At 38.7% G+C, this 12,069-nt stretch overlaps 1 protein-coding gene across 1 annotated transcript in view; it reads right to left on the reverse strand.

Annotated features, from left to right (window-relative positions):
• Positions 1–12,069, reverse strand: part of syt7b (synaptotagmin VIIb) — a 103,763-nt gene that overhangs the window by 5,704 nt on the left and 85,990 nt on the right. The window contains exon 8 of the mRNA XM_044030344.1: positions 3,103–3,232. Coding sequence (XP_043886279.1) covers positions 3,103–3,232 — 130 coding nt within the window. The remainder of the gene's footprint in view (positions 1–3,102; positions 3,233–12,069) is intronic.

Here is a 12,069-nt window from a genome sequence, read left to right on the forward strand (position 1 = left end):
CCAAAAACTAACATTGAAGACATTTAACTCTTTATTGGTGTTCTAAATTAACCCTAGAACACTAATGTTGGGTGATTTTCACCCACACAATTATGAATACGTGATATTTATTATGTTGTATGAGTCCTTGTGTACCTTCATGCTGTTGACTGACAATATTGAAGGTAAGAGTGTTTCCCTGAACCCATTACTGTTTTTTTGGGTGGATTTCACCCAAGGTTTGACTGTGATATCCCAGGAATGGCTAGAATAAATAAATAACAAGTTCCGAGCTCCATTATTTTTTTGGCAGGGGGAATTTTTAATTAATGATCGACAAATTTTTCACAAATTTTAGAGGCTTTGTATCGTCACCCAATGATGCTTTTTTTTTTTTGTATTAAGATGTTGAACGTTGTCATATTGTTTTACTTAAATGTATTCTGATGAAAAGTATTTTTTTTCAGGTATATTATATCATATCGGGTGAAATATACACGCCGTTAGTGATTAGTATTCTAGGTTTAAGTGAAAATTAGCCTCATTTTCACATAGACTTCTATTCAATCTGTTCTTTTCGCAGGTGTCCTAGTTTTATTCTCATTTCCTCTCAGGCTAGGGTCATTTTATTTTTGCATTACTGCATTTTTCTTTTCGGCTTGCACTTTTTTTTTCCAGTAGCATGAAAATTCAGTTTCAAATTCCCAAGTAAACATAGGCTCATATACGGTATATCATATATAACTACATATAGCTTCTGGACATGGGTGGAGGTAGAGGAATAACCTATGTCTTTAGCTTTCGCTGGAATGAGTCAATCCACTGCACGTTTTGTTCTTTGTAGCCATGATGAAGAAGCAGCAGCAGCAGCAGCAGCAACACTCTCACACCGCACTATTTCTGGCTCTGTGAACATCACACAAAAATGAAAACAGTGTCAGAAAACATGCCGATAAGAACCATGCGATGCTGACAGGACCTCCACTACCAACCCATCACCTGAGACGCTTGAGCGGGTTTTATGTATATACTGTATACCCTGGCGTTGAATGTCATTCCACACGCAGCATCCTCTCAGTCTCAGTGCTGAATGTGTGTGTGTGTGTGTGTGTGTATATGTATAGCGCTGTTGCTTTTTCCTGCAGCAGCACAAGTGCCTCAAAAGCGCCGGCCGGGTATTTTGAGCAAAAAAAAGAAAAAAAGAAAAGCTGGTTGTGTAATAGATAGTAGCCTTTGGCAGAACTGCCCAGAATGAGCATTATCATTAGGCACCAACACTGTGAATTCCTCAGACACACCATGAGACCCACATAATTACACACCGCTCATACCCATCGCTGCCATATTCTCACAGCACCCACAGCACTGCGTGTACTTTCACAGCTAATTACCGAACCGCGCTGAACAAGGCGTGCGGCCCCTCCCCTCCCAGCGTCTCACACGAGGGTGATGATTACCGTATATTTCTGTTAGCCGAGATACTGCGGTATGTTCCACAGGTGGGTGAGCTGAGTGGGATGAAGAAGACGAAGACAAAGTGGAAACACATAGAAGTCTATAGGTTTTCTTGTGCACTCTAACTGCTCCACAAATAATAGAGTTCTTATTTTGTCCGTCATTTCTATCAGTTATGAAAAGAAGAGTCTACACTTGCAAAAGTAACTGCTGTGATCTGGCAAGCATGTCGGCTTAAATTAAATCAGCTCGGTCTGTAAATAGTGATAGAATTTTACAGCACACCAATTTGGAAATAATTGAAATGCCTGTGCTTTGTCTTCCAAATAAGTTTGGCTGATTTGGGGTCTGGCATCAAACAAATATGATTTGTTTCTCACCCCAGCTGACTTGTCTTCGGCAACGTTACCGTGTTCCCAGATCTCTGCAATCACTTTGGTAAACACGGAGTTATTAATACTGGCTGCGGCAAAACTTCATACACAAGCACTCAGTCATAAAATGGAATTAAGTGTAAACAGTGCACAGCTCAGATGCTAATCATCGGGGTTTTTGTTACCTTTAAATCAATGCTGGTGCGCAGAATACACCTTTAATAAGAGAGTCAAATAAGCAGAACACAAACGGCACAAAACAATTCGACTTTTAGGCCAAAAGAGATGAAGTGAGTCACGTCAAGTTCAATTATTTGGTGTATGAACAGAAATATCATGTACTGTTTTAACGTCAAACTCAAGGCTTTCCTGCTCCTCCCTTATTACACACTTACACATCATGTAACCTCAAATTAACATGAAAAGAACAAATGAAATGTGGTCTTTGAAAACACAGAGCCGGAATCGGGGAACTGTATTTTGCTTCCTCTCTTTGAGTTGAGTAAATTATTGTCTTATTACATATGACTACAGTTCTACTGGAATACAGCAGAGGAAATGAACTAAGACAGATGAATATAGCATTATTATTCGGCTGATTTCAGTGGAAAATAATTCACAAGCTATTTATCGCATAATAGTTACTGCTCTTACTCCAATATAACTTTGAATTAGTAATCCAATGTTAAAAGTCCAATTAATCTTATTTTATGATAAATTAATCTAATCTAATAAATCTACACATGACAAATTTGATTTTATTTGATTCTTTATTTAATCCGTGAGGTTGCTTTGTTCTGAATTTTATATTATTTGACCTCGTCTGACCCTCGACCGTCTGTAATTGAGTTTGACACTGGCTGGTTTAAATCAACAATAGCATAAACAGCACCTGACACAGAAAGTAAAAGGACCTTGAGTCGAGTTTGATGTGCGTTTCCAACAATAGAAACAAACTAACTAGCCTTATATACAAACCGCCAATATAAGCATTCATTTCCAACCAGATAAAGACCTATTTTTCAGCGTTTTCCTCGACCTCCTTGGCTCATCTTCCACTTCTTTGTCTGCCTCTGACATTAACCTTAGATTGAGGAAGATGAAGCGAGAGCACATTCAAGTCCCCCAGCCGTCTCATTTATTACGTTTTAAAAGGCTCCGCGGACAGCCGCCAATCTCGTTTTAATACAGATGAGTTTAGCAAAGCAGGAAAACAGGCGCACCGCTCATTGAGTTAGTGAAGTATCAATAGAAGGTGTCTCACAGGACAGACTGTGTTGATATCGCGCGTTACCATCAGCATGTCACTGGTGACTGAGTTGGCCAAGTCAGAAACCGAGGAGTTGGCGTCGTGGCCGTGGCGACGTCCGGTCTCGTCTGGGGTCTGACCTCTGGGGCTGCTGCCTGGTTTGTTACCTGGAGTCCTGTTAAAACGGACACAGACACACTCGTGTAAATACACATGGTCAGATTCAACACTGGCCTACATTCTGCCTGGCATATTCTTACCCTTATATTAGCTTTTATTTTATATGGTATATAAAATGAATACGACTTAGAAGAATGGTCTTGTGTTGATTTTTTACTTTGCATTCAAAATGGCACAATACTAAGAGGTTAATACGGTGTCAGCCTACTAAGAAGTAACAAACTAAAACGATAGACAATGCATTTATTGTCACCATGACAATGAATTGACTAATTTAGATTTGTTTTAAAGCAAAATACAACGAAAAATGAGAGCTAGAAATTAAAAATAAATCTTTTTACAATTAAATATTAAAGTGAAAATACAAAAATAACACGACAATGAAAGTCAGATAAGTTAGTGAAACAGCACCTCGGTAATGTACAAACAAGTGCAAATGCACTAAAGTACAGTATTGGATAAAATAAACAAATAGTTAAATAATAAAGAGATAAAATGCTCAAAATGTCCGTCTTTTGCTTTGTTTAACCATAAAAAGGCCAGCACATTTTTGATACTTTCAATATCTGGCAGTTATTTACAATTTACTGCATGTTAAAATGGTATATTAACAATTTAAAATTAAAACAACCACATTTCTATTCAGAAAAAAAAACACTGTAGTTGTAGGTTTTGTGTTAAATTTGAAAATTGAAGAGCATAAAACACATTTATTCATTTTATTTAAACTATGTAAAAATTACTGTTTCAGAAACAGTTGAAAGTTTTTCAATAGCACAAACTGTAAATGTCGTCTGAGATAAGCTCGGTGTTAAAGGGTTAAAAATTGTTGTTATTTCTCTCGCTCTCTCTCGACCACCATCAGCACCAGGAGTTTTCTAATAGCTTAGAAACAAATGTCCTTGCTCGGATATCTTCCCTCTTGTATCCAAACCCCAAAGACTCATCAAATGATTCTGTTCAATCAGCACATTATTTTGTTCAGTTTGTGATAAATTATTTTTCATACGCTTGTCTCTCTCTCGATTTAAATACTTTTGGGATTAACTGAAGCATTGATTGCGTGCCAGGTTTTATTGCCCAACTTATCCAACACACTTGTCGGCGAACGGAAGAGCACTGCTTCTAAAATATTGTGGAATCTTTCCCTAAAAAATGGATGCAGTCCCTCCCAACTCTTGAGGGAACACTAAAGCCTGTAGCCTGAAAAATTAAACAGGAGGAGGCCGTGAAAAGCTTAGGTAGGCTGCTTGTCAGTAGCCTTTCCTGTATAGGCTGTATTTTTAAGTTAACAGCCAGCAGGGAAACTCACACCATGATTATTTAAAAAAAAGAAAAGGAAAAAAAAAAATAGTACAGCATATCCTGCCCAGAGTTAAATCACTAGAGAGAGAGTTGGAGACAGCAGTTTTGCTTAGTCTTGGCATAAAACCTGGAGACAGGTGATAAAAAGCTACTCTGGCGCTGCCCAAAAGCAACAGAATCTGCTTCCCAACACCTCTAACACTCTCTTTTATTCATATACATCATATGATCTATTCATTTAAAGTTTAAAATGGACAACTTTTTACAACTGTTGCCCCATTGTTGCCTCGCTGTGTCCTCTTCTTACAGGTTGCAGGACCCAGATCCATTTTCGAGGCTATCATTCGTCACCATTATTATGATGCTATAATTAAAGTTGATATCAGTATAAAACAGCAATCGCTGCTGCCGCTTGTATAAATGATATTGTAGTTCTATAAACATGTCAACACTGACTCAGAAGTGTCTAGTCTAACCTTATAACTTGATATAATTGTTGTGTATCTGCTCCTGGTCTCTTTCTTCTGTCTCTACCTCTTTTCCCTCTTGTCTTTTCTGTCCCCCACTTCTCCTTCTGTCCCCCATTTTTCCTTTCACCCCAACCGGTCGAGGCAGATCGCTGCACACGTGCACTATACAAATACAATTGAATTGAATTGTTTCCAGCTGCTATGCTAACATGATAGTAGCAGCAACTTTACCCTATGAATATGGAACTGAATGAAACGGGATGCAAATCTATAAATAAATAACATATCCTGTCATTTTAACGTCCACGGTTTTAAACCAAATGGTTTAACAGTTGCTTTACTTCAGTGTCCTCGTTATTTTGACTTGCATTATTTAGACTATAAATATAAATAACATGCGAAGAGGGAAGGATGCAAAAACTTCGTACCTCCTGCAACTGTCTGTGACCAGAATGCAGGCAAAACCAAACCACATTTACACAAAGCTACAAGTCCATTAGAAATAAATAAGACTATACCTGGTATACTTGATTATATAACATGGTAGACATGGACCTAATAGCAGTCTAGGTGGATTGACTAATAAGACTAATGAGCACTTATCGCTGTGAGAGAGATACAGTGCGAGCCAGAGTCAAGAAGACAGAAATAATACGTGAGTGAACAGGTGAGCTGTAAAACACAAAAGCAGGAGTGAGATTAGGAGATGGTATTGTGAGAACGATGATCCGAGAAGGAAAGATAAATTTGAAAACCCATCTGTGCACAGAGACGAGAGAAAGTGAAGGGGAGTATTTGTCTTTGTTAAGACGAGGAGGATTAATAGAATGAACAAAGTGAGGTTACTGACTCAAAGGAACACCAGACTGAGGCATCGCCGCACACACACGCGCACACTATAACACACAATAACACACAATAACACACACAAAAGCTTTAGCTGGGAGAAATCCAGTAGAGTGGGGACATAGTCGGGATAAAAGCCCAGGAATAAAATCAGATTTGGTTTGGGTGAGGAGTCAGATGTGAAGAAGAAAGAGGAGGCTGGAGGTGGAGGAGGAGCGGCGAGAGATGGACAGGGTTTGTGGAGCAAAGAGACAAGCAGAGGTCGAGCAAGAGTGACCAAGGAAAATGCAGAAAGGTGGAGAAAAGGATATGGTGTGGAAGAGAAAAGAATTGATTTGTCACTCTCTGTCTCGTCCCTGTGATCTGCAGACTGAATGCAACATGTAATGGTTTCTGTGGAAGAGGATCGACAAACGCGGTTTACTTCTTCACGTATCTGCTGTTATAGGGAAATTAGGTTTGCACGGTGGGTTAAAAATATCAAATTACACGTACTATTAAGGGCGCCCTAACACAGTGAGACACAATGTGTTACCTTAAAGTAATTACATAACACCTGGCTGTCGTGCTGTGCTAATGACGCAGCTTCCACCTGCACTGCAGTGCATTGTTTTAGCCACTTCTTTACCCGCAGTATTCCAGCTTATATTCACTTAACATATGTGTGAAATTGACTGTATTTATACAGTTTAATGAGAATATTATCCTAAAAACTAAACTAATAATAGTGACACAACATTTACAAGGTTTATGTAGCCATCGGTTTTGTATGTATTCAATTTATTTCTGAAATATTACTTTAATTATTACTGTTTGATACAAATCTTTGTGTTCTATATTGGCCCACAATTTAGTGTGAAAGTAACCCCAGGCTATGCACTGCATCCAGAAGTAATCTCTCAATTATTTTATATTAAACTGATTAAATATGATCAGTTTGGCTGTGACATTAGCAGGAGTCAATGAGCTGTCGCTGAATCAAACTCCTCCTCCCAAAGTGACTCTGAAAGTAGTGTGCAGCTGGGATTATATATGTGAAGTCAGTTGCTTTAATACGTCCGAATACTTCCTCAACAACCCCCATTTTAAAAAAGAGTTTTTGTAAATGAAATCTCCAAACGGAGGTCGCTGCTGTAGTGCCACAAAATCAACCTGCGAGATGAAACACTAATCTGGATCCCAGTGCAGCTCTACTTCCAACCTTGAGCGTGATAAAATTCAATATATGTTTTCTGTGCGTTATCGAGGGAAAGAAGCAGATTAGATTGACTGCTTATGACAGCTGGGAGATGTGTTTCGTAATCTCCAATTTCCATTCTGAAAAAAGTCAATCACCCTGACAAAGGAAGATTTGCTAAAACCCAAACTCTGTTATCACATGTTACACATAGTAAAAAAAAACACACACACACTCCACGTCTGTCAATTATAAACATATATACACACACACGTATACATATACATATATATGTGTATTTGTATGTGTATATATACATATATAAATACATATACATACATATATACACATATATGTAATATCTCCCTTGATAACACAGAAATATTTGAATTTTATCACGCTCAGGGTTGGAAGTAAAGCAGCATTGGGATCCAGATTAGTGTTTCATCTCGCAGGTAGATTTTGTGGCACTACAGCAGCAACTTTAAAGGAATACTTCAACGATTTGCATTTAGCTTTGTAGTACTAGTATAGGGGTAGTATTTTTTGAAAAAATAGGCTTCCCAAACTCAGTTTCCCCTGAATTGAGAAATATCTTCATTATTTTTTTGGGAAACTGAGGTTGGGAAGCACTATTTTTCAAAAATACTACTACACTTTTTCTAGTAAAGCAAGGCTAAATGCAAATCAGTGAAGTATTCCTTTAATTTACAAAAAAAGAAGAAAAAAAACACATATATAATCTCAGCTACACAGCCAAAGTAAAACAGAAATCTTTACTTAACACGGCAAGCCATTTTCTCCATTACAGTACAAGCGTGATCCTAATTTCATTCTACGATGCTACTGTGATTATTTGGCTATGAATCATCTCAGCCGTGTGCAATAACCTAACACATAAAACTATTTTAGTTGATGGAGGCCTGCATATATTATGCATGTGTCCCCCAGACTAAATATATCCACTGCTCCGTCTACTCCAGACTAATGAAACACTGTGCCAACCAGCAAGACGGCCCGCTTTGTCACATCTGTATGAATTTAAAGCAGGATAGAACCCGGTTGTAAGACGCACTCGTAAAAATGAGTAAAATAAAACATTTGTACAATGAAAGAACTGGAGCAGATCTTGTTAATCTGTCCTTTCTATCAAATCAAAAACACACATAAAAAGGTAGAAAACGTGGACATTGGGTTTTATAACGGCAATGGGAAGCAATTCACTTTCAGTTCATGGCCTAATTCACCAATCTTAAAAAAGACATTACTATTCGCTCGTTTCTGAAATTAACCGATTGAAAGTAATACCAAAAAATAAGAATAAGCCAAATTGTTCAATGGGAAAATGACTATTATTCATTCAGGTCTCTGCCACTGCTTTATCCTCCACACAGGGCTGCTGGTGCCAATCACAGCTGACACAGAGCTAAAGGCAGGTTACACCCGGGGACAGGTTGCCAGTCCATCACAACACCGACATATAGAGACGGACAACCATTCACCCACACACTCACACCTATGGGCGATTTACAGTGTTCAGTTAACCTCTGGAAACTGGAGAAACCTGGACAAAACCCACGCACAGAAAGGCCCACGGGTCATCTGTACAAGTGAAGTCATTATAACTTAGTTACTTCAAGCAGCTGTTTTAAACATAAACAACAATTTCCCAATCTTATTTAACCTTGTTTAATTTGTCTCTCTGTCATTGAGCGTGCTCCCCAAAATCAAATCTTCAGCGCTGTCATATGCCGAGATGAAGATTGAGGAACATGATATTCTCTTATAATCAAACACAGTCATGCCACCACACAGCGTGCAGCCTCATTTCTGAATTCGTGTTGGGGAAACAGACACATGTGATAGAGACAAATCCGCACAATAACACTCTGATATGAAAACCCTGTTTCCCCTTTAGTCAAGTGCAGTTGCGGGGGCTGCGTGTCACAGTCAATGAGGATTAACCTGAAGTGACAAGACAGGCAAATAAAGATTGGAGTGTCCTCCAATCATGACTCTTAAAACGGTAACGGCCAGCGGCGCGCGGAGCAATCGTATGTGGTCGTGAGGTGTGTTTGTTCAAGCGTGTAAATATACATATCTATTCACCGTGAAGCACACGCAGTCTGGTTTCTGTGTCTTTCAGAGGACGTTACATTGACTTACATGTAACCTTAACAACTACTACCAGCCTTCACCCTAAACCTAACATCATCTTAACCGTAAAGCCAAGGGGACCTGCTTTTTGTCCCTGTAAGGAAGACAAGTCCCCATAATGCGACTGTGTAAACAGATTTAGGTCCCCGCAACATGAGTAATACCTGGAATACACACACATTCTAAATTCTAACCCTAAAACCAGGTCTTAACCATCAAAAAGCCCTTTTGACAGAATATGAGGACCAGACAAAATGTCCTCACTCCCTGGGGTTTCTAAGTTTTTTGGTCCTCACAAATATACCGATACAAGAATAGACTGTACACACTCAGAGTCCATACATGTCTTCACCTTAATATGTAAGGATTTACTTTATGGGGACTTGCTTTTTGTGCCCATATGGAAGACAACTGCAATGACCCAAACACATTCAGGATGAGAAACAAGCTGCATATTCACAAACACTGCAGATTCAAAAACACACACAAATCCCAAAACACACGCAGGACAGACAACACACACACACACTGGTGGTAGATCTGGACGAGCGCTCCCACAGACCCACTTCCGTTATATGCGTGTGCTTTCTGTCCTGCGTGTGTTTTGGGATTTGCGTGTGTTTTCTGTGCTGCGTGTGTTTTGGGATTTGCATGTGCCTTTTCTGTCCTGCGTGTGTTTTGGGATTTGCGTGTGTTTTCTGTCCTGCGTGTGTTTTGCGATTTGCGTGTGCGTTTTCTGTCCTGTGTGTGTTTTGGGATTTGCGTGTGTTTTCTGTGCTGCGTGTGTTTTGGGATTTGCATGTGCGTTTTCTATCCTGCGTGTGTTTTGAGATTTGCGTGTGTTTTCTGTCCTGCCTACGTTTTTTGGTCCTCGCAAATACACCAAAACAAGAACATACACATACAGCTTGGACTTGCTTTTTGTCCCTTTAAGGAAGACAAATCCCCATAATATGATTGTATAAAGAGATGTAGGTCCCCACAACATCAGAAATACCTGACACAAAACACCCTGAAATAAGCTTTGAGAAAATGATGTTGCAGATACTAAAGAAAGAGGATTTATTCTTTTTCCATTCACTTTATTCTTTCTTTTTATTTATTGTAAAATTTGAAAAAGTTTGGAATAAACCGAAAAGAGAGAGATATCTGAAGCCCGGAGTTGCCTCATTCCTTCCTGCTGGTGACTATCTTGTCTGAAGCACAACACTCGTTACATAATTCATACTTTAGAGGTTGTTGTAACCATGACGACTGCAATGTGTGCTCCCACTTAAGGTTGTAGTTACTACCATCATGTATTTTGAACAGGGTTGCAGTAGCCATGGCAACTTCAAAAGTGGGCAGAAAAGAAACTGAGGAAGCTCTGCAGAGAGGGTCATCTGCTGGAAATAGCAGAAAGCCCCGAGGGCAAAAGGACCAAACATTTAGAAAGTCTTTGAAACACACTCTTTGACTTCTATCAATTCTCCAATCTACCAACAAAATAAAGCCAGAAATTACAAAACACCACCTCGTGTTGAAAACGGCTGTTTTGAAAATGCAATAAATAAACTAGAGTGCAAAACTTCACCCAAGGCCGCTCAGCTCCCCACAGTGTCAAGGCACTTCCACAACTCGCGAGGTTAACAGTCTGCAGAAAATTTAATCAAAATCAGTCCTTGATTTTTTGACTTGCGCTGCTCACAAACAGACAGAGAAAAGCAGGGAATGGTGCTAAATCTTTGTTTAGCAGGTTCACCCGTGGTTTAAAAATCCCAGGTTTACCCATTCATTTTAGTGTGAAAGAGGCTTTTGTTACCTTATGTTTTCACTCTTTAATAAACAGCCTTAAAGAACATGAGTTATAAGTAAATCTATAAAACACAACAAATGAGCACACACTCACACTGAGACAAGCACTTCTCCTGGAGGTGAAGCGAAATGTCCCTAGAGGATGATCAGCCCAATCTGACCTTTGACCCTGTGGCCTCAATCTGGGACTGAAATGAAAGCCGTTATTTGTGTTATTGGCCAAAGCAGGTCATCAGATCGCAGGGGGAAATGCACAGACGTTACACTTATAGCGTTACATGTTACAGTGCACTGTCTGTTGGAAAATAGAAATATGTGGAGCCCCAGACAAAAAGGATTTGTGGCCATGAAATACTAATTAATTTCTACGAAACACTGTTAGAAAATAACGGTAAAAACGTGGGCACGAAATACAAACTTGTGGCCACGAAATACTTATTTGTTTCCACGTAATGGGTAAAACGTGGGCACGAAATACTAATTTCTTATAGTATTATAGTAAAATAGGTATATGTCCATATGTCCATGTCCATCCACCCATCTTCTACAACTTTATCCTCTACATGAGGGTCAAAGTAGTTCATTTCTACATAGCCCCAGGCATGACATGAGGGAATATAATAATATGAAATAATTAATAATTAAATAGAAATATCAATTAGTGTGCATTTAATACTATTTCGTGGCCACAATAAATTAATTTGTGTGCATGAAATACTAATTAGTGGCTACAAATGTGTATTTGGTGCGCATGTTTTACCTTTTTAAACTAAATTGTGGCCACGAAAAAGTTTATTTCCCCTCATGTCATGTTTTATTTTATGTTTTTCTATTATACTCGCATTGCTGGTATTATTATTAATTGTTTTTGTGTCATCAGGGTTCTTGGTAAGGGATTCTTTTAGGATTTGACTTGCTTTTTCCAAAGTAAATGACCAGGAATGGAAGAATGGGTGTGTTTTTGACACGGATCTACAACTAATAAACATTGCTGAATCAAAAAAACTTTTTCAAAAGAGAAAATTGAATTAGTCAACTAAAAAATAATTTATAATTACAAATATTTCACTTTCTACACTGGGT

The sequence above is a fragment of the Solea senegalensis genome, linkage group LG7 (genome assembly GCF_019176455.1).
Source record: "Solea senegalensis isolate Sse05_10M linkage group LG7, IFAPA_SoseM_1, whole genome shotgun sequence".
Lineage (NCBI taxonomy): Eukaryota > Metazoa > Chordata > Actinopteri > Pleuronectiformes > Soleidae > Solea > Solea senegalensis.